The sequence below is a fragment of the Microchirus variegatus genome (genome assembly GCF_963457635.1).
Source record: "Microchirus variegatus genome assembly, chromosome: 10".
NCBI classification, from domain to species: Eukaryota; Metazoa; Chordata; class Actinopteri; order Pleuronectiformes; family Soleidae; genus Microchirus; species Microchirus variegatus.
The window spans coordinates 18621765-18644414 of NC_139811.1; the positions used below are offsets into that span (position 1 = coordinate 18621765).

Consider the following 22650-nt stretch of genomic DNA (forward strand, 5'->3'; position numbering starts at 1 on the left):
TTCAGGTGGTCTCATACATTTGCTAAGCACTGTACATGTAACATCAATCACATTTAATCAAGACTTGAAAAGAGCTTTGTGAAGAAGCACGATTTAAAATTGTCATTGCATTAAAAAAAAAAAAAAAATGGTCTGCTGAGTCTGTTTTGTTAAACAGTAGATGGTGCTGAAGACTCACTGTGCTGCAAGTGGAGTGAGAGTTCAATCCTGGCAGACTGTAATTGATTTGAAGACAACTCTTCTGTCTGCAGACAGAAAATTAATCATTAAATGCACAAGAAACAACAAAAAACACTTTTGTAAATCAGTTATTAAGTCCCAATCTGGAGTCATGACAGCACGTCTGACTGTAATTTCTATTAACCCCTAGTGGTCACATGGCACAGGTTGTGCTGACACTCTTAATTACAGATTCTTATCGCCTCTGTATGTTTTAACATAGTAATGGAAATAAGCAGCTAAACCATCCATCTATTTTCTATCACTTTATCCTCCACAGGAGGGTCGCGGGGGCCTGGGCCTATCTCAGTTGGCCACATCGAGAGACAAACAACCATTCACTCTCACACTCACCCAATGTGTTAATTAAACTGAGCAACACCCCAGTGACAAAAATATAATAGTGTGTTAATCGAATATGCTTTTCAAACAAGCTGCTCTTTAAAGTTTAATCCCACCAAAGAATGACTTAAAACTTGCCAGACAAAAACTTTAAATGACTTTGTGACAGTTGTGATGACACAGTTCTGAGTGGACTCAAATAACCAAACAAAGCAGACCTGAGGTCAGGTGATCAAACACACCAAAGGGTAACGTTACAGACTGCGACATCCTCCACGCAGAGGTCACACTGTGGAGCTCGTCCACATTCCACAACCTACAGACAGACATTCTGCTCATGTAAAAAGGGATCGATGGCTTCAGACGAGTGTGGCAGCAGGCGTCGCGTTACAGCAATGTACGCACACACATGCACACATCTGTATGGGAAACACTTCCTCTAGACAGCAGGGGGTCATGAAAACCAGAGAAACACAGCAGCTGTGGCCAGACCTTCAGGAATGACACGTGACTCATAACAAGAACATAAATCACGATAATCTGTCAAAAGTGCACTAATTACCGGAAAGCGTGACCTAAGCCTAGAATCCGAGAAGAGACGTATATGTTTTTATGTTTTAAGACCTTTATGAAAGAATGTCTACAAAGAAATTCATTGCATGGGTTAAAAATAAAAGAGAAACATGACAGCACATGCATTAAACACACAGACACCATTCAACGTACACATTTCAACACACATAGGGCCAACATATGCCTTTAAAATACAGTGTATTGCAGATTATTATGTTGGTTGTCAGTTTCTGAACAGGTGAGATGTAAACTGTAGTCAGAGTAAACTATAACTGAAGAAGTCACACACATAAAGACTTTGGAGTCACATTTACTGCTGGAGAGTGTGTCAATGTCATCCTGAGAGTGGTATGACGTGGTGTCACTATTTTATCTGCATATAGTTCCACTCATGTGTGAAAGTGCAGCTACTTCCAGCCACCGTTGATGTTTTGACAACAGTTGTAGTTACCAAACTGAGAGAAGAAACCCTCACCATAACCCCCTAATGTGTTTTAGATGGAACATTATTCGACTTCAAATCCCCAAAACTGCCATAAATTGTTTCGACAGGAAGTCGCAGCACTTCATATGTGCGTAGAACAAGTTTTCCTGTTAGGATTCAGGAAGCATATGTGTATATATACAGTATGTATGCTTATATATATATACAAACTAGTGAATGTTATTATATACAATAAAATAAATGTCTATAATTTTCTGTCGTGAAGTAACAAATGAATGTAAATCATTGAGTATAAAATGGTTCATCAAAATCATTGGTTTGGTGATATATACCGTCGTCCTTCCTCGTACAATACAATACGCCATAACCCCTTATGTGTTTGAAATGTAACATTATTTGACTTAAAATCACAGAAACTGACATAAATTGTTTCGACAGGAAGTAGCAGCACTTCACATGTGCGTAGAACAAGTCTGCTAGGATTTGGGAAGCATATACAGTATATATAAATTAGTGAATGTTATTGTTTACAATAAAATAAATGTCTATAATTTTCTGTCATGAAGTAAGAAATGATTGTCATTGAGTATAAAATCATTGAGTATAAAAATGGTTCATCAAAATCCTCGATTTGGTGATATATACCGTCGTCCTTCCTCGTACAATACGATAATTGATACGCCAAGGCAAATATTGATTAATTTTAAAATAATAAACAATGAAGGTGCTCTAAAGTAAACAGTCCCGGCCAGTTCCATTCGCAGGGCGTCGCTATTCGATGTCTCAAAAGCTACGTTGCTCAGATGCTCCATCCGCGTTCAAAACATAGACTTTATGACCTTTGTTCTCTATGTTGTGAATAAATAGAAAAATCCTGCACTATTAACTTTTCATGGACGTTTTGTTTTCTTCAGTTTTACAAATATCGTAATGCATCGCGACATGATTGCCTTGCAATATATTGATTATCACAGAATCGTAGCGTATTCTGAGATTCCCACCCCTAGTAAAGGTGGCGTTTACATTTATGTGTCTATGGTAAACACGACAGGCACCGACAACTACAGTGAACCAGGGGTCAAGGGTCAACAGGGCCGACAGCTATGGTCCAGAACATCCCTCTGTCTGAACCGAGTTACCGCAGACTGGAAACCAGTGAGAGACCAAGAGACGTTAGTCATCGGCAGAGGAGATCAGTGGAAACACAAACAATCCAAAATAAATTCAATCCAATGGAAAAGCTTAACAAAGTTGTTGCTCATGAAATGAAAACAGATTATGTCTGAGGTAAATTTGGATGTAAAACCTGACAAAACAAACGAAGGAAAGCATTTTGCTCTCAGGGCTTTGGCACGGTGGCAGACTGTCAAGTTTATTTAGCTATTTTGGTTGCTCTCAGCTGTCCCTTTTATGTTCTCCTAGGAATGTCTGCTGCCATCACTCTGCCCAGTAATCCCAGTATGTTTTCGGGGGGTGTGGGTGGTGGTGGGGGGTGTTGGGGGTTGAAGGGTAGACTGTGTGGGGAAGTGTTCATGGTGCAGGAACTGGAAGACACAGTTGTAGTGGTGAGAAAGCAGGAGAGAAGCCAAAGGTTAACGGTGCTTTCACTTGTCTGACACGTCGTCAATCGTTTACCGCTGGAAAACAAACAAACACATTTGCAGAAAAGAAACTTTACTTAATGTTCAGCTGCTTGGATAAAAAAAACAAAAAAACAACCACACATATTTCCTTCAGGCATCCTCACATTTATCTTGTGACAGTTTTCAAGGGCCGCGATCAGTAAACACTGTTTAATGTAGGTCATTAACATTAATAATAATTTTTACTCCATTTGAAGTAATAATATATCTGTAACTGATTTTTTTTCTTGTAATGTGGTGTTTTGACATCGACCTGATGTCTTTTTAAAGAAACAGGGGCCTTGTTGATTATGACAAAATAATCAATGTCATCATCATTATCATGGTAATGATATGAAATGTTGGTCATTTTAGTTTATACAGGACATTACACTTGAAAAGATGGTTATAATTAATAGTTTCTGAGGATTGATTGAGTCACAAGTTAAATCATTTTTTAAATTGTAATTAATGATAATCAATAAAAAAAAAACCTTGATATAAATAAACTGTTATTAATATACTGCATAAGAAAACTTCAGGAAAGACAGATGATATGTATTTATGTTGAATTTGTATGTAACACATACATAATACGTGTGTAACACATTTTGATTAATCCAGGGACTGAACCAGGCGTCACTTCCCCCCCTCCCCACATTAGCTTTGATGATTCCATGGGAAAATACCAAATTTGAAATGAGCATCATTGATTTGTCGCAACTTAAAATAAGCCCGAGCTGTGCACATACAGGGTAAAAGCTGCATCAGTTGCTGAGCATATAGAATGGCCGTATCCCAGTCCGTAATATCGCAATGGACATCACAAACCAAAAATAAAGTCACTGCAGCTCTCTGCGGGGCAGATGTAGGACAGAAGGAGGGTGGAGAGCCACTATCCAGCGGTCCAACAAGCATCTATGTCCCGAATGTCCTTATTAGTCCACGTGGGACGGCGAACTTGTGGCATGGGTCCCTCAGCTATCAGGTTTACTTAATTCCAAGACTCCTGAGTCTATTTCTGATCTCCTGTAAGGTGATACACCATCCCGCCATTCTGTCTCATCCACTTTTGCCATCAGTTCATCCTTGACCACCCTCTCATCGCTCTCCCCCTCCCCTCCCTTCTCTCTCCTTTTCATCCCAATCCAAACTTGAGGCTGTGGCTAAAGTTAGATTGGCCTGTGCAGGAGTATATAAACCTCCCGGGATGAACGTATAACGCGGCTTCACACTGTCTTGTCTTTCTTGATCAACCGAACCACCACTCATACCGTCTCGAGATGGTGAGTAACAGGGATTCCCACATCTCTGCACGCTTCTGTTGGAAATATCTACAGGGGGAATCAAAGCCGAAAGCCTTTGGATTTACTCTACGCTTTTTGATGCTAAAATAATAAGTAACAGAAACCGTGTGGGCATTTCTCAGATTTCTCTTTTTGGGATTATTTTTTTGGTTTTGGATAAGTGCAGCTCTTGGCGATGCAGTTGGGATAAGGATGTTTTAAAGTTTAAATTTACTTTTAAATAACTCGTAAAGTGGTAGTTGGATCATGAGACGTTCACAAGATAAATCTGAGTTGTCCTGAAATGATTGATCGGACGATATTTAAGAAAGAAAGTTGGTAATCGTTGGTTTAGTTTTGCTTTTTAACATTAATTACAATTAAACTATGGAAATGACTCTTTATGGTGGATAAATGCAAGTAGACTGCAGCCTGTGCTGCACTCACACGCCTCATGAAGGTGTTTTTTTTAACCAAAAACTGCTGTCGATTTCATCCCCATACTGTATGTGTTTGTTCTAGGCACCAAAGAAGGCCAAGAGGAGGCAGGCAGCAGGAGATGGTGGCTCCTCCAATGTGTTCTCCATGTTTGAGCAGAGCCAGATTCAGGAGTACAAGGAGGTGAGGTTTTTGTACTCCATCACTGTAGGAAGCTCTCTCTTCTTCTCTACTGTGTCATCGTATACACGTCACTCATGGCAGCCCCAGCCACGTCCTGTTATACTTAGATAAAGATCCTTGATTGTTTCATTTCTCTGAGACGGCGACCAAATATAGAGTCTGGTAAAGCAGCACTCGGATACATTTCCACCGCAGTTGCTTTTTTGCTCCTCCCTGCTTCTCCCATGACAATTTTATAAGAATGAGAATGTCATTAGGAGGCGTTCTGAAAAAGTCTGACACCATCTCAAGCTCGTCGCATTGTCTTCACCTCTGACCTCCTCCCAGTCGCCCCCCCCCAGCTGTCATCACCTCTCCTCCTAAAATGTCTTTGCTGCAGACCGAAGACCAAGTAGAACAACGTGTCCATGTCACGACAGACAGAATATAACGTAGATGAAGGAAAACGTGATTAAGTGCAGAAACAAAGAGGGGAAAAGCAGCAAGAGCAAGTGTGAAAACTAGGGTGTAAAGGTCAGGCGCTGGAGATCAGAGAGATCAGCGAGATGAGATTTAATCAGGACGAGCTGTCAAGAGATTGGATGATGACGATGGCGTCTGTGTTTTCACTGCGTTGTCAAGGGAAATGTGCTGCGAATAGAGGAAACATTCCTCCCGCGTTAAGTGATACAGGCTTCTTGAGTGCCACTCACTAATGAGGGTGATCTTAGCACGCTGCACAGATGGAAAAACAGCAGCCGTTGGGGGGTCGTGTGGGCGACTGTCACAGCAAAGGAAGCTTGTGACGGGGGTGTGTCCTGTAGAGAAGGGTAGACGGCTGAGTTCAAGTCCAAGTTGATATCTTGAGTTTCACAGACACGAGCAGCAGAGGGTGAGTAGATCTCACAGCTGTTCCCTGATCATACATTCCTAAATTAACATGTAAGAAAAGACAGAAGGGGGTGGGTGAGAGGGGTGGGGGGTCACCTCAAACAACCCCACCAGTAAACCCTCCTCAAAAAAGCCATGTCATCATCCTCTTACAATATTAATTATCTCCGGCTGTCTCCATTAATGGAGGACTTCCTTCACGTCATAAACCCAGGAAACTCTTTCTCTCTTTTCTCCAGGCGTTCACAATCATCGACCAGAACAGAGATGGTATCATCAGCAAAGACGACCTGAGGGACGTGCTGGCCTCATTGGGTGAGTCCCGGTGCAAGCAAGTCTAACGTACACCGTGAGAGTACATGCACATACATACACATGTGCGTTTGTGTTTCGTGGTCTTAATCCCGAGCCAATGTCTCTGTCACGCAGGCCAGTTGAACGTGAAGAATGAGGAGCTGGAGGCCATGATCAAGGAGGCCAGCGGCCCCATCAACTTCACCGTCTTCCTCACCATGTTCGGCGAGAAGCTGAAGGGTGAGCTTCACACGCAGAACACGTGCAGTCTGCTGTTATAACACATGATATGAGTACGGCTGCAGTTAAAAAAGGTAAACTACAAGCATTTTTGTTGTGGTGGTATCTCGTCTTAAACTTAAAGCTCAAGTGTGTGAGAATCAGTGACATCTAATGGCAAGATGGAGACTAACACGGTGACCTTTGAGCTTCAGAAATAGTGTCATTCTTCTCAAATGATTGTTTGTCGCCACAAAAACCAAATATTTATATTTGGTTCTGACAATAAACCTCCCTAAATATTACACGCTGGACCTGTGTTAAAGCTTTTAAACTCCTCCTGCCATGATCAGGTGCTGACCCCGAGGACGTTATCCTTAGCTCCTTCAAGATCCTGGACCCCGCAGGTACCGGAACCATCAAGAAGGAATTGTGAGCATTTTTTCCTCCTTTCTTTCCTATTATTTCTTTTAAAAAGAAAAAAAAATCACTTTACAATTTCATGGTCTAATAGGACTAAACTGTCTCTGTCTCTCTTCCAGCCTCGAGGAGCTCCTGACCACTCAGTGTGACAGGTTCAGCAAGGAGGAGGTAAAATCAGCCACCTGTGGCAAACCGACTCATATTTCCGAGAGATCGTACAACCATGTCTCACCATGCTGACTTTCACAACTCTTGTTTTTCCCTCCACCTTAGATTAAGAACATGTGGGCCGCCTTCCCCCCAGATGTTGCTGGCAACGTAGACTACAAGAACATCTGCTATGTCATCACACACGGAGAGGAGAAGGAGGAGTAAAGAGAAAGCGAGACGACAAGAAAGACAGCGATCCCTTTGCTATTCTGCCTTCCCTGCCCTTTTCTTTACTCCTCTTCCTCCCTGCTCACCTTCTGTGCTAACCCATGTGCTCAACCACTCATGTTCAAAACCAAAGACTTGTCACAAGGACACGTGAGAGGGCTGACGTCCATGGCGGTGTCTCTGTGTGCTTATGGGGAATAGGGATGATTTTCAATAAAAATGCCTTATAAAAATCATTTCCATCCACAAGCTTTTCTCACAAACACCTCTCCTTTCCTTTGCGAACCATCTTCAGTCGTCTCACCTCAACATCTCATTCCGCCCCAACACCTCAGCCTCTGAGGTGTTTGTGTGAACGAAATGTGTCTCTCTGCTTCCCTCAGTATCTGAGAGGAAGACGGGTTTTACTACTGCGAGGTGGCGGTGCACAGAAAAGACAAGGACTTCATTCCAAATTTTGAAGATGTCCTGTCGTTGGGGTTGGAGGGGGGTGAGAGGAGGAAGTGCGTTGGCAGGTTAGAGAGGGGAAAAGTTGCCTCACTCAAAGTGACGGCAACTTTTGTTTTGCTATTTCTTTGAAAGAAACAACTGGAGGAGAGGAGAGGAAGGGCCGAAAGAAAACATTCAAGTCTTCGATCTCTTTCTCCCCGCTCCTTCCTGCAGCCATGAAATCACCTTCTTTTTTTCCATAAGCTGTCTCAACCTCAGTGACTGGACTTTCCTCTGTAACGAAATAAAAGGGAAACACTGTGAATAAAATCTCTTTTTGTACCATAGTGTCTCTGTTCAGTGGCTCTGTGGGACAGGGTGAGAGGGAGCAGTAGGCAAGTACTCATGAATGGTTCACATCTAGTGCCATCTAGTGGAGATTCTTTATTAATGCATATGCTGAACGAAGCCTGGAGATCTGCGGCTCTAAAACTTTTTATACTAAGTATAAAAGTCCGATACAGACTTTTCAGAGGAGGCAGAGTTATGTAATCTATAACAAGATAATTTGCTCTCTCATCATCCTCCTCTTCCCCGCTATACTTCAAACACTGCTATAGTAAAATCAGATTAAGACGGAGCGAGAGATAAGGTGACTCTAATTATTATTCTTTTGTTATTTGTTTCATTTTTTTCCCTCAGAAAATAAAAGAAATAACAAAATAATAATAAAACTCCCATCACATACCCTGGTATTGTTGTGGAAATTCTCCGCTGCTGGTGAAGAATGAAATAGAGACTTATAATAAGACCCAGAGCATGGCGAGAGCTAAACTTTTATACCTAAGGAACATCTCTTTCACATCCCTTTGTCTGTTGAAGGGGTCTGCCCCTCCAGGCCATGCTTTCACACCCCTTTGACTACTGCAGTAAAGGCTCTAACTCTGAGACAAATACATTGAATTTGCCAATACAGTATATATATATATATATATATATATATAGGTAGAATAGTATTAAGTACCACTAGAGGAAATGCGAGTACCACTGGCCGTATCGTGCACCACAGTTTGAGAAGCACATCATCTGTAGAGTAAATGTTATCGCCCTCAGATCAGCATGATCGGCTGCATTAATAGTTGATATACACTTTGCTGCAACTTTATTAGGCACACCTGTTCAACTGTTTAACGCAAATATGCAATCTGCCGATCACATGGCAGAAAGGAATGGGTAGAAACGTGATTTAGTGACTGGTTGTTGTATTTTAGAAGCTGTTAATCTGTTAGGGTTTACAGAGCATGAACCAAAATATAACTAACTATAACTGCCAGAGGTCAGAGGAGAATAACCAGACTGATGTGAAATGACAGAAACTATAATATTAGACGTCCTGTTTACCTAATAAAGTGGCAGGTGAGGTACTGGATATGCTATTTGATATTATTATGCATATGTTGGTATCGCTTTACATTACAGCACAGTAACAATGTCAGAATAGTATGGTAATAGTATAGCAATCATTTTTACAGTAAAAAAAACACACACCATATTTTAAGAGTAGTAACCAAGTAATAGTAAGTAACTCAAATATTAGACTAAAAGTAACCTATGGTTATTCTCAGTTACATGATGGATGATGTATTTATAGTTAATGTAATGTAATCCTCTTATAATACAAATATTACTATTGTAATTACCAAGATAAAATAAAGTTTGCATTTGCACAATAATACTAAATAAATGATAATGTCAAGTTTGACTGAAGACTGTGTACTGGTCTCCTGTGTGGTTAAGACTTTAGAGACTTTATGACCAAAACTCCATGACATCAGCAGCAGCTTGAAAAATGCTGCTTATCTCATTGTACACACTCCCCATAACCTGAAGTCTCATGATCACCAGTCATTCACCAGGATCAAGACAGACAGATAAAAAGCACCCATGATTATTTAATATATTATGGTTTATTACTCATCACAATTGTCATTATCATCAATTAAATACAACAGCTGTAGATCTGAAGGAATGAATTCTATTTGCTATGATTTTATTTCACCTTTGTCTGAGAGAGAAAGAGAGAGAGAGAGACATGTAAACTTAAAAACATGACAGACGAAATGAAGTGGGAGAGGGGGGGGGGGGGTGATAATGGTTGAAATGTTTCTTTCAATATTTGCATCAGTCAGCTCCCAATCAATTGTAATTGAGAAGTTTGATTTCAGGATCAGACGCCTTTGAAACCTTTAATTTAACTATTAAGACATTAGTTTAATTGTACAATCTCGACAGAATTGAGGCACGAGCTGCGAGGATGTATTGCTCATAAAATATTTTAGCTCGCACGCCTCTTAAAATACATATGTATTTTAAGAGGCGTGTAGACTGTGTAGACTCATCAAAGTCCGAGGTGAAGTCAGTGCTGCCGTCACCACACACATGATGAGGGAGGGTTTGCATAGATGCGTTTAGGTCATCATCACTAACACGACACGAGTCTGTGTCTAACAAATGCACACTGCAGTCAATGAGTAGAGAAAAAGGTGTGTGTGTGTGTGGTATTCATATTGTTATTATTATTATTATTATTATTATTATTTATAATAATAATAAATGACAGCCATGTGATGACCTGAAATAAGTGGTGGAAAAAAGGTGAACATGGAGGACACGTTGGCTACAATTACACAAAAGTTCCTCTCGTTCCTTTAACTATGAAAAACAGTACTGTTAAAGAGCATCAAACGGTTTTACACTAACTATCTTGCACTTTGCTCACCATGAACTGATGAGGAGGGTACGTGCCTCTTCATGTATGCATAAATATGTTACAGTACAGGACACTGAGTGTAACTAGGTTAGGGAGTTAGTTAGGTCATTACGCGTGTTATAACAAAACCCAGTGAGACAAACACATCGTACTTAAGATCTCAAATTAACAAAGTACTCAAAGCTCAAAAATCTGCTTTAGTATATGATACATTAAGACCTTCAACTCCCACAGGTTCTGTCTGTCACTCGTCTTGTTGTTTGTTCTGTTGGAGGCCCATTTTTTTTCTCCCCACTCGAGTCTGTTTAATACTGCACTTCAGAGTAAAACTGGAGACGAAAGTCGACCAAACCAACAGTGACCGTAAACGTAAACCGCAGCAGAGACATGCATCGAGTTCGCTGCGTCCAAAGCGGAGCAAACGGAAAAAAGACAAATACACTGAAAATGATCCCCCTGCATCTCCACCGCGCAGTCATCCATCGTTCCAGTCAGCCAGGCGTCACTTTACACACATTAGAAAAATACTCGGATCCAAAATAACAATAATAATAATAATAATAATTCATAATATACTATATTTGATTAAATTAACCCATTTATACATAAATACAGAGCAGAAAAGGTCAGAGATTAATGCTACATTGGCACACCTGGCACCTCCAGTCAAGTGGCTTCCTATAGATCCTCCAGGAACAGATTTCACACAGTGTGAAACTGGCCAGCGGAGACTCGTCCTCTTCTACATCACTACGCTAACGGAGCGGACAACTTCAGTGGCGCTTATGTGATCAAATCACAAGTGCAAAAATCATCCTTCATTTTCTTAAAAAAATACTCAAATAATCACATTCTCATGAGAAATTTCTTACCCAAAGTGAAATTTTGGCGGAATAAACGCAAATACGATTCTGCTTGTTGAAAACCAAATAATACTAATATCACAGGTGTACACAATTTGGTCTGCAGGACCCGTGTTGTGATCGCTGCGGGGTTATTGCATGTTTTCACACCATTTTTTTCCTCGTTTGTTTTTTCATACCTGCTTTCTTGAAAAGATCAAAACCTCAGACACAATGAAATTTGAACTGGGGTTGATTAAATAAAATAAAAAATCTCCCCGTGTTTTGCCAGAGACAAACAAACAAATAATAACAATAATAAAAACACATTAGGAAATGATTAAAAAATAGCTAGCAGAACATGGCGCCTGGGTGTAATCGTATTTTTCTCCCCTTTTTTGTGTGCGTGTCGCCGCTCAGTTAAGGATTCAATGATGGGGTTAAAGATGTGGGAGAAAAAAGCAGGCAGATAGAGGCCACACATTGAACACCGACACATTTCACTATACTACTAAGGCACACACACACTCACAACATTTAACATGACAATAAATACATCCACAACATTTTTTTTAAGCATTTGGGGTCTTCAGTGCCTGCCTTTGAGACAACTTCATGTGGTTTCCTTTCTCTTTTCTTTTTTCCAGTCATCCAGAAAACCTGTCCACAGATGAGACTGATGTGTGCATGGAGTGCTAACAACATCCTATGTTCTGTAGGTCGACGGGTTTATTTACATCATCTATGGCACGAGAACTACTTCTGCAAACACTCGGTCCAACGTTCCCTTGAGTCTTCGTTTCTCAAACCACAGCCGTCAATCGGATTAAAATAAAAGAACTGAAAGGGAACAGAGAATTAAAAAACTAAAAAAAGAAAAAATGACTGATCTTCTGAGGCGTTATTCAGATTCATAGCCCATGCTCCAGTTGAAAAAGGAAATGTTGTCCCATCTTAATAAAAGTCGGTGAAAAAGAAAGCACTGAGCGAGGGGGAATGATCCCCCTGAGGTGCTATTAAAACCAAAATCCAGTTCTCTCCACGATGGACTTCATTATGTCTTTGAAATTATGCATTGAACAGGAAGCTATCCCATTTTTTTTTAAATATTAATCACTCTTTCTATTATTGAGGGTCTCTTGTCCCTCTGACCTCTCTTTCCCTGCAGCCTCCCTTTTCATTATCCCGGAATGACAGAGAAAACTAGGCCGAATCTTTCGCTGCTGTGGCTCCGTTTTTGTCTTCAGCCTCTCCTCCCCCTTTGTCCTTTTTCTTCCCACCTTTCTTCTTCTCTTTTTCAGCTCTCTCCTTCTCCCTCCTGAGCCTCTCTTTTTCAGCCTTCTCCTTTTCCTTCTTTTCCTTCAGCTTTTTCTTCTCGTCTTCCTTCTCCTTCTTCTTATAGTCCTTGCTTTTCTTCTTCTTCTTTACTTCATCTTCTCCAGTTGTGGCATCAGGTGGCAGCGGCGGCACAGCTTCTTTTTTGGAATCTGGACACGGAACCAGAGGGGAGTTGTTTGCTGTGGGTGAAGGGATGGTGGGAGTGATTTGCTCGGAGACGATCATAGGAGAGGGTGACAGCATGGTGGGGGGTGGTGGTGGTGTGTTCTGTGCTGGGGCTGAAGCTAAAGGCTGACTTTGTGCTAAAGTGCCTTCTGAGGGCTGAGCTGGACCGCGTGATGGGCTGGCTGCATTTCCAATTAAGGGACTCTGAATGTGAGGTGCCGGTCCCCTCTGACCAGCTCCTGGGGGAATGGGTGGTTTATGGCTGGGGCCTCTGCTTTGGCTTATTGTTACTGCAGGAGGCGACTGAGGAGGCAGGCTCGCCATACCTGACGGCCCTGAGAAGGAGCCCTTCTTGGTGTGGGAGTGGAAAGGAGACTTAGACTTGCGGAAGCCAGGGAGTGAGAGGAGGCTGGAAGAGGCCCTGAGTGGTCCTGGTGGAGGCACTGGACTTCCCAGGAAAGAGAAGCTGCCACCAGAGCTGATGGAGGCAGCGCGTCGTTTTAGCTCATAGATGGCTCTCGTACCGTGCAGCCGACGGACTGGCTGGTGAGTCAGCTCCCCTCTGGACTCCCTCCACTTCCTCACCTGGATGTTGCACTCCCTCTCTATGTGCGCCTCCGTCACTTGGAGAATAATAATCTGGACATGTCAGACAAGGATGAGACAGACAGAGGAAGTTAGCATTACTGGACTGGGCACTACGGGGCAAAGTGACTCATAACTCGTGTCTTTGGCTAAAAACAGAAGCAGATTTGACTGAAATACACATCTGAGAAAGACGCAAAGACCCACCTCCTGTACCATAAAGTCCTCTCTGACGCTGTCAGGTGAAATGTTTCTCAGACGCTCCATGGTTTCATACATTCCCTGTAGTTCTCGAAGTTTATCCACAGAGCCAAGCATTTGTTTCAGAAGCACCAGGCCCACACGAAATACTATTTTCACTCCTACAATCAGATTTAAGTTACAGAGCAAAAATTATCATTCTTTTTTTATTAGAGCTGAAACAATCGTTTATTAAGTTTCAAACCAGTGGGAATGGGTTTAACCGGGATTCACTCCCCAGTTAAATGACCCTGTAACATATGTGATTTTTTGAAGTAGAAGATGTGCTTTGGCTGCTTCATTTTTGGCAGCGATGAAATTTCGAGCCCAATTTTAAGAAACACAATAATCTCCAAAACACACCACAGGTTAGACCAACCACTGGCAACAAGAAGGCTGAGTAAGAGATGCCATATATAAACATTTAGAGATAAAAACCGAAAAAAAACAAAAGACGTGACTGATACCTTCACAGAAGAACATGTCCCATACACGCAGTACACAAGCCCAAGGCAAAGTACGTGAGAAGATGCACATGAACCACTCAGTCATGTAGAGAATGGGGTCAATCTTGAACTTTTTAAGGTGACGATACGCCATCGGACATACGCGCCGTAACAGGGAGAAGAAAATCTCCCCATCCAGCTGGATCGCTTCCTAAAAAATAAAGATAACGAGTCAATAAAGCTGTGAAAAACCAACATGGAGGATTCTTACACACAGACGGGACTTTGTTTATCCACTCACAAGTCCAGCACTGTAGTAGCCAGGAAGATACTTCTCACATATCTGGACGAGGCACCAAAAAGCTTGCTGTGAAAAAAAGAAAAAAGTGCAGAAGAGCTTTACATGTTGAAGTGCGGTGGCATTATCAATTCCTGCTTTTGTCGGCTACTTCTTTTTTGGGGATCTTGTAAAAATGGAACAATATGCACATTAGTCATTAACTTAATATTCTCACTCTTCCTTTTTTCCTGTGTGTTGTGAACAAGTAATGGCCAGGAAACTACGATGCGAAAAACCCTGCTGTTCAATCAGTTTATTCAGATAAAACTAACATGCTTATCTTACTCAAGTACTTGGACAGTCGCACCTTTTTATTAATCGGCTTCACGAAGCACATTTAGTTTGAGATAAAAGAAACACTAGAAAAATGCCCAAATGTAAGGGATAGAAAATCATCATAGATGTACAATCACATGCCATCAATGACCTTTTACCTCTCAACATCCATTGTTTCATTTATAGCTTTAGAGCTCAGTACCGTGTGTGTAACAAAAGATGTGTGCTTTGTATGGTTGGACACAAAATGTAACACAAAAATGGAACATTGGACCACACACTGTCCTAAGATTAAAAATGTATGTGTAAAGATATATAGATCCACAGAGAAGCTCTTCACTGCACAAAACAATCACATTAAAATATATATATGATGAGCAATTGAGCATCAGTTAAAACTCTTTTTAAAACAGTGACTCATCTATTCAATTCAACTATTGAGTGATTCAAATCAACTTCCAGAGCAGGTTGACAATGGAATAAGAACAGGATAATGTTTAGATTGAGTTTGGTTCCACTTTCTCACACACAAACATATATGATTTCATTGAAAAAAAAAATGGTATTTCTCCCTATATTACTCTTTTCATTTCCTATAGACCTAGCGAGAATCTGCACCCCACCCCACAGGCTCAGTCACTCACCTCAGCAGGCATATGCATGAGCAGCACTGCAGCCACAGGAGCCTGGGCCTGGCAGTAGCCCTCATCAGGCCGGTAGATGGTGTAGGCTTTCAGGATCCGGTACAAATCCTGTTGCCTGTGCGAGCAAACACCAAAATTATCCAGGGGCTAAATCCACTAAACTATGCAACATGAAAGTGAATCAAGCCAAGTGAGAAAAACAGACATGCATAAATACACAATATCAGGGTTTCCCCCAGTGCATTATAAGCCTGGCGAGCCACCAGGCCTTACTTACTTGCCCCCTGCCAGGCTATGCATTGCTTGTTTATTTATTTTAAATAGATTTTTTTATACACCACAGATTTTTCTAAACCGGGTCACAAGGGCGCTGCACCCCCATGTAATTGGTGAGCGCCCCCTTGTCCAGGTGCTGATTGAAACCCAAGTCACACAATCAAATACGTCATTATTACAGTTATATTGTTCTTGCCAATATTTAGGGATGCACCAAAAATTTGGTGAAACATATCAAGCGAAACTTTGTTGCATATGGAGATATGCAGATTATGAACTCCCCGCTACATTCACTTCACACCAGAGAACATTCTCTCTTTTTGAGCAGTTAACTAAAGAGATCAGCTCATCTGATGCATCTGTTATTCCCTTAATTGCAGCACTAAAGCGTCTTCTCCACAAAGACTGAGATCACAGAGTAAAAACAATGAAAAGTGCGCTCTGCTCATGAGAGACTGTCACCACGTTTAATAAGATCTACTCTGATCCCCTGCACTTCATCGCGACTGCACACAATCCTCATCATAAAGATCATTATCTACATGTGGGGATACAACTGTGCATAGAGAAATGATCCAGTCTGCGTTGGATACAGAGAGCCTGCTAGGAGACAGAGAAGCGCAGGAGAAGTGGAGCACTTTTTTAAATTTATGTTGCTTTACTTTTAAATGTGACCAGCATTGCATGGCTTGTTTTAAGATTAACTGGCAGATTACTTATTTAGGATTTAACTTGAAATCAATTGACATTATTTATTTTAATTTCAAGAGTGTGCCTTTTGGATATTAGATTGTTGTTAGACTCTATAGTTGGTGTTTAAGTATTGTTAATAAATGTATTACAATAACACGTAATACTCATTACCGGTATTTCAAATTTCCTTATTATTAAAATTATTATTATTATTTAAAAAAAAAAAAATAATAATAATTTGTAAAGCCTACCACCAGGCTAAGCAGGGTTTCTAGGGGAAACCCTGACTACACATTATTCTTAGTTTAAAGAACACAGATCATTCGCATTTTTATTATACACATTTCCTCATTTTTAAAAAAAGCAACTATTGGTTTCAAATGGTGGCTAATTAAAATATGTAGCTTGTATTCAAGGTGCAGGTGTTGCCCTTTTGAATAAAGTGTCATTACTCAAATGTAAAATCGATCGGTGAGTTTTTTTTGTTTCGTTTTTTTACCCATGGCCACCACGGGCAGCAAACATCTCATGGAAGGGGAACTGCCTGTGAAGATCCTTCTCAATGATGTCCAACCACTTAGCTTCACCCGGCTCTCTCTCCAGCTCCTGTGAGGAAACAATAAAACGTGTCTTAGTTAAGTATTTCACTACATTCTGGAATAAATTTAGTTTAGTAATTAGTGAATAAAGACTAGAATAGATTAGAGTGGAAAGTCCTATATAACACTATGTATGACAGACTAAACAATGAAACATTAAAACGGAATCAAACAAAAACAACAGTATGCTCACTGCTTAAACCCAAACCTAACAGAGTGGACACGGTGGAGAGCACTGACAGTCAGGATTACAGTTCCTGATAAGAGGCTTATAGCCCATAAGGTCTGCGCCTGCTTCCCTTTAGCAGACCTGCAACTGAAACTAGCCTACTAAATCAACTAAAACAACTTCCTTTTACAACTTTTACAACTCAAACCAGAGTGTGAAAGAGAGAGAGGGGGGGTTATAGAGAGATATCAAGCAGATTTGAAAAATAAAAGATCATGTATGTACCTCTATGTCAGACTAGATAAAAACAAGGCCTGTTTTTTTAGACCATGATAATTTAAAAAAAGACGATGTCTTTGGCCTCATTCTGACTTGGTATTAACATCTGTCCTCAATCATCTGATCGCATGAGGTCAGCCTAAAGTGGATGGGGGTGTGTTCACACTTGGTCTCCTGTGACCACATGAGATATGGGCGTGAGACCATCTATGTGTAATTTGGAAGTGGCTGTAAATTAACATACGAGTGCAAAAAAAACAAGCAAACAAAAAGCAGACACTGCCACAAATCAAAGGGCATCAGCTGAGGAGGCGGACTGGAATTTTCAGAATGTGGTTTCTGTGATCTCATCTGACACATTTAGGACAGATTGGAAGTGTTCAGACCTGTACTTGGTACAATCTGCACGTCACCGGCTCACTCAAGTTAATATCAGGGCTTTTTGTGGATCTGATAACATAACGTGTTGACAGTAGGATAATAGTTGAAGATGGGTTTATGTAAAATATCTACCTTGCGAGGATCTTTGTGGCTGTAAGTTAAAATAATATTATGGAAAGCTGGCTTCTTACCGACCACCCTATTATTATTTTTCATATTGTCAATGTAGACTCTTTACCCTGACTGTATCCACATGTAAAATGACAACTGCATCCTCAATCCTGTGGTAATACCCTTCAGTTTTTCCATTCTATTTAAACATGTTTTGAAAATGACTGTTAAACCAAAACACAGTAGTGACACTGATACCTCAAATTTCCCTTTGTTGTTTTCTAGGAGCTCTTGGCTATTGGACAGCAGCTGCCAGGCTCTGGATCTGAGCGAAGATGGAATGCCCTTTCTGCAGCGCAATTTCACCTATAAACACACAAAGAAATATACAGACTAACATTAAGAATAAAAGTGACCTTGTACAATCAAAGTACATAGGAAAAAAAATAAAAATCACTCAAACACAAACATTCTACAATGCTGCTAAATATAAATCCCACAGCACACAAATCCATCATGCATACCTTCTGAAAGCGATGTTTGATCCACTTATCCCAGTTGTTGAACATATCAATCCATTTCATCTCCCTCTGGCGAGCAACTTCTACTCGAACTTCCTTTTCACTGGAACAGGAAGTCACATAAAAGAGGACCATGAATGATAGAACGTGGATGTTGTCCTTTTTTGTTTTACTGCGTCTAAATATAGCTCTGCGCTGTTTATAGAATCTATCAAAAATCTACAGTCAAGAAATGGATTACCTCACATACTCACTTTGATTTATCTGCACATCCTGAAGCTAAATTGCTCAGATACAGAACATTGCCTAGAATGGAGTGCCTCATTAATGGGAAATCAATAACGTTTAAATTATTCAACAGTGGGAGAGCAATTAGCTTGTCAGAAAAGTAGCAGCAAACCTAATTTTTTCCAACAAAAGAGAGAGAGAGACGACAGCAGAAGGGTGTGAGGGGTGATACCACAGAGACGCACAGTCAGTACATACTGAGTCACAAAAAAATGCTCTCAGCATTATCTGAGTCAGACCAAGGGGAGATAAAGGACAGTAAGATATGAAGAGGAGTGAAGGAGAGGAAGACAGGAAAAAGAGGAGGGTGAAAACAAGGAGCGATCTAGATCATTTAGAGGCAGATGGGTGACAGAGTAGAAAAGAGATAGACAAAAGTAGTGGCCGATCAAAAGGAATATAGACAGCGTGTAAACTGTCATTGTACAATAATATGCAGAATTCAGTGTTGCATAATATTACGATAGAGTTGTAGTGTAGAATTTAGGCATAAAAGAGGAAGTGTCTTTTTCCAACCCTTACAATGCGTAACATATCGAACACCAAGTATAAAAGTAATTAAAAAGAATTGAAGACATGATTCAATTCAATATTCTGAACACTGGCCAGGAGTGTGGTTGATAAGCTATTGTTCTAATACTCACCCAGCATCACTATACTGATTCCCACCAAGGAAGCCATATTTGTCAGTGCGCCTGATGGTCAGACCATTGATCTCAGAGTCTGAGCCCACAGAGCTCCCATCCTCTCCAAGGCCAGACAGTGACTCCAATGTTCCTGACATGAGGCTGGCTGACTCCAGGTAGCTTAGAGTATCAGGGGCTGGTCGGGGATTTGGGTTGTGCAGTGGAAGCACGCAAGCTGGCTCATGGATCAGAGGGACAGTAGGACTGGGATGGTCACCTCTGGTGGGGGTGTTGGGAATCTCTGCTTTCCCTGCTTCATTAGGAGCATCGAGCTTTGTGGACAGAGGGGGAGGCTGACTTTGAGGGTTCTGTGCTTCTTGAAGTGGCTGAGGTTTCTCTTCCTCAGCTGTTGCTGATGCTGCTGTGTTAGTGGATGGTAGCGGAGCATGTGTGGGACTAATATCTGTGGTGGTTTGAGGTTGGCCTGCTATAAATTGACGACCATCCATGACAGGATTTGGGTTGAGGGCGACATGCACATTCGGGTAGAGGTTTGGAGGAGAACTGAGACCAGGAGCGGGAGATACCGGTTGTGCTTCACTCTGAGTTGACGGCTCACATGGTAGTGATGGGATCTCTGTTTCAGTCTTAGGAAGCTCTGCTACAGCAGCTGGGTCACTGGACATTGTCTGCTGCTGAATGACATTAGCTGTCAGTTCTTCTCTCTGTGGAGTAGCCTCACGTGCCAACCATGGGTTAGAGGTCTCAGCAGTGATTTTTGGAAAACTTAACAGTGGGTAAGGATTCACGGGGGAACCCCCTGACTGTGCAGTAGAAGTGTCTTCGGTCAAACTTTTGTCATTGTAGAGGGCAGACTTGGGTTTAGAGTCCAGATGAGAGCTGTTGGTAGTGGAAAGAGCAGCTGAGGATTGAGGGATTGAGGGAGCTGCATGAGGATCTCCCAGTGCAGGTGGTGATGCAGATAGCGTGGAGACTTCAGCCATGGTTCTGCTCTGATCTTTACTTTAAATAATAATGAAAAATTAAATAGACAAAAGGGACAGAGTTAAGGTTTTGCTTTGCCATTTCTGATAATTACATTTCTGCAAATCCATCTTCAATGTATTAAGAGTGGACAAAAACACAAACATTTTAAAATGTCACAACCTTAACAACACCTGACACTACAGAAAAAACGATGTTCTTTCAAAACTGAACAAATATAAATATATGTTTACATTTTCTGAAAGCTTGTGGATATTGAGATAGCAGACAAAATACCATACAAAGAACATTGCTTATGTTACATCATGAGCTAATTCTCCAAATACTTCTTTCAGTCATCATTTACAACAGGATAGTACTTCATATTAAATTGCTAGGACTGAATGTTGGCAAGAAAGTCAGCATTTACAAGCAATTCACAAGAAATACAACTTTTCGTGTTCACAATTATCCCTGCAATAAAAACATCACTAAAATGAATTTATAGTGAATGATTAATAATTGTGCACAATAATATTGCATGTTGTCCCATCTCTCGGGCAATGTTTTCTAATTTGCCACACAGAAACATTTAACACACATTAAATTGAAATAGTACTGATCATAATGATTATATATAAATATATATCGTCATTTTGGAAAAGTGGGTAAGATCAACATCAACAATACAAAGCCATCAAAAACAGTGTGATGCAGTAATTATATACTGTGACAGACGTTATAAACAAAACGCTCTGATGGGTTATGCTGATGAAGCAGGTTAATGGCATGGCAGTGCAGTCAAACATGCTAACGATGGTAACAGCAGCTCCTGTGTTGTGACAGCCTCTCTGGAGGCCTCGCTCGAAGCGACTCAACTTCCCTATTCAGCAGCATACATGAGAAACGCTTTTCTGACTAATGGCTCTAATAGCTAATGGTCAACACCCTGCTGTTCGCCAGCCCCAGGCCGAGCGGCGTCCACGGCCTAGTCCTGACCACAGCCCGGGTCAACTCCAACTTCAACTCCGCTACTCAACTCACCAACGACCGGCGTGTCACTGTGATCCGTCCGCCTGCCAGGGGGTTCCTGAACACACGGCCCCCCTCCACAGCGACGGTTCCCCAACCCGCTCCGTGAAACACAAAATGTCGAGAAACCGGCACCGGAGCCGCAGAGCGGGGTGCGAACCTGGAATAGCAAGAGTCCTGTTGTCGGCGAGCTAGCTAAGTTACAAGTTAGCTTAAGTTAGCTTATTTTCATCTAATGTAACTATTAGCATTAGCACCGACAGTGTCCTGTTTCTGTTAGCCTAGCCAGCTGAATATCACTGTTTCCTCCGTCAGACATGGAGACTCACTGCAGCCGTTCAATTTAAGCGACTCTCTAAGTAACGGTTTTCATCCTGTGACAGAGATGACTTTCTTTGTTGAAATTATCCAAGCACGGCGACAGTGGAACATCCAACACCAGCAGCCTGCATTTCCGACTGACAGCTACGTGCGGGTTCCCGTCAGTAAACTCGGGCACGCGCACGTATACGCACAGGAGCCTCCCTAAACCAGTGTTTCCCGAACTTACCCAATATCGTCAATTAATCGGTTTTAGTGATTTAAAATAAAAAAAGAATAAAAAAATATTATTTTCTGCTTTATATGATACATTATGTGACAACAAAATATTAAAAAAAAAAAAATTCTTCTTAAGATTGCTGTTTCTGTAAAATACTATATCTAAATATACAGTAAAAACAGCCATTTAGGTAGATGAGGTAGATAAATAACAAGTTTGTTACGCATACGTAAATTAATTATTAATTATTATATTAAATTTTTCTCTCTAATCCAAACTTAATTTGATGTCAATTGCACATGGTAATTACTTTAAACTATAGTTTCAAAATTACCACTTCATTTCACCTATTTGCACAATAACAAACAAGTGTGATGTTTTGATGACTGAGCATATAAATAAATACAAACTATAATAGACAATGCTATAAATCAGGGGTCACCAACCTTTTTGAGACAGAGAGCTACCTTAAGGGTAAAAAATAATATGGAGGGCTACCATATAATATTTTTTTGTTTGTTTACCATTTAAATGATTAATATTATGCATTCAACTGCACATGCAAGTGAGGTGAAGTAAAGTGAGCCCGTGGGCACCGTATTGGCTGCCTGCGGGCTACCAGGTGCCCGCGGGCACCACGTTGGTGACCCCTGCTATAAATAATGTTGTTGTAATAAATTATTAATTTTGCACCACTAGGTGGTGTAGCCCACTTTCATAGCAGTTTTTCCACAGACTTTTGTATCTGGGAAACCACTTATAAATGTCAAACTATTGTGACAC

At 41.0% G+C, this 22650-nt stretch overlaps 2 protein-coding genes across 3 annotated transcripts; one reads left to right on the forward strand and one right to left on the reverse strand.

Annotated features, from left to right (window-relative positions):
- Positions 1-4336: 4336 nt before the first annotated feature.
- On the forward strand, positions 4337-8068 carry mylpfa (myosin light chain, phosphorylatable, fast skeletal muscle a). Its single transcript, XM_083896199.1, has 7 exons — positions 4337-4487; positions 5010-5108; positions 6218-6293; positions 6408-6512; positions 6845-6923; positions 7034-7082; positions 7188-8068. Exons 1-7 carry the CDS (start codon positions 4485-4487, stop codon positions 7287-7289), a joined length of 513 nt encoding a protein of 170 aa, XP_083752325.1. The 5' UTR covers positions 4337-4484; the 3' UTR covers positions 7290-8068.
- Positions 8069-9748: 1680 nt separating this feature from the next.
- Positions 9749-21633, reverse strand: tbc1d10b (TBC1 domain family, member 10b). Of its 2 annotated transcripts, none has more exons than XM_083896253.1 (10): positions 21339-21633; positions 19329-20328; positions 18400-18499; positions 18134-18241; positions 16836-16942; positions 15368-15482; positions 14409-14474; positions 14129-14318; positions 13629-13783; positions 9749-13475 (listed from the first exon to the last, which is right to left on the reverse strand). In XM_083896253.1, exons 2-10 carry the CDS (start codon positions 20312-20314, stop codon positions 12537-12539), a joined length of 2766 nt encoding a protein of 921 aa, XP_083752379.1. In that variant the 5' UTR covers positions 20315-20328; positions 21339-21633; the 3' UTR covers positions 9749-12536. The 2 variants fall into 2 exon arrangements, with proteins under 2 accessions (XP_083752379.1, XP_083752380.1); XM_083896254.1 differs by having other exon boundaries at positions 19329-20333.
- Between the last annotated feature and the right edge of the window lie 1017 nt (positions 21634-22650).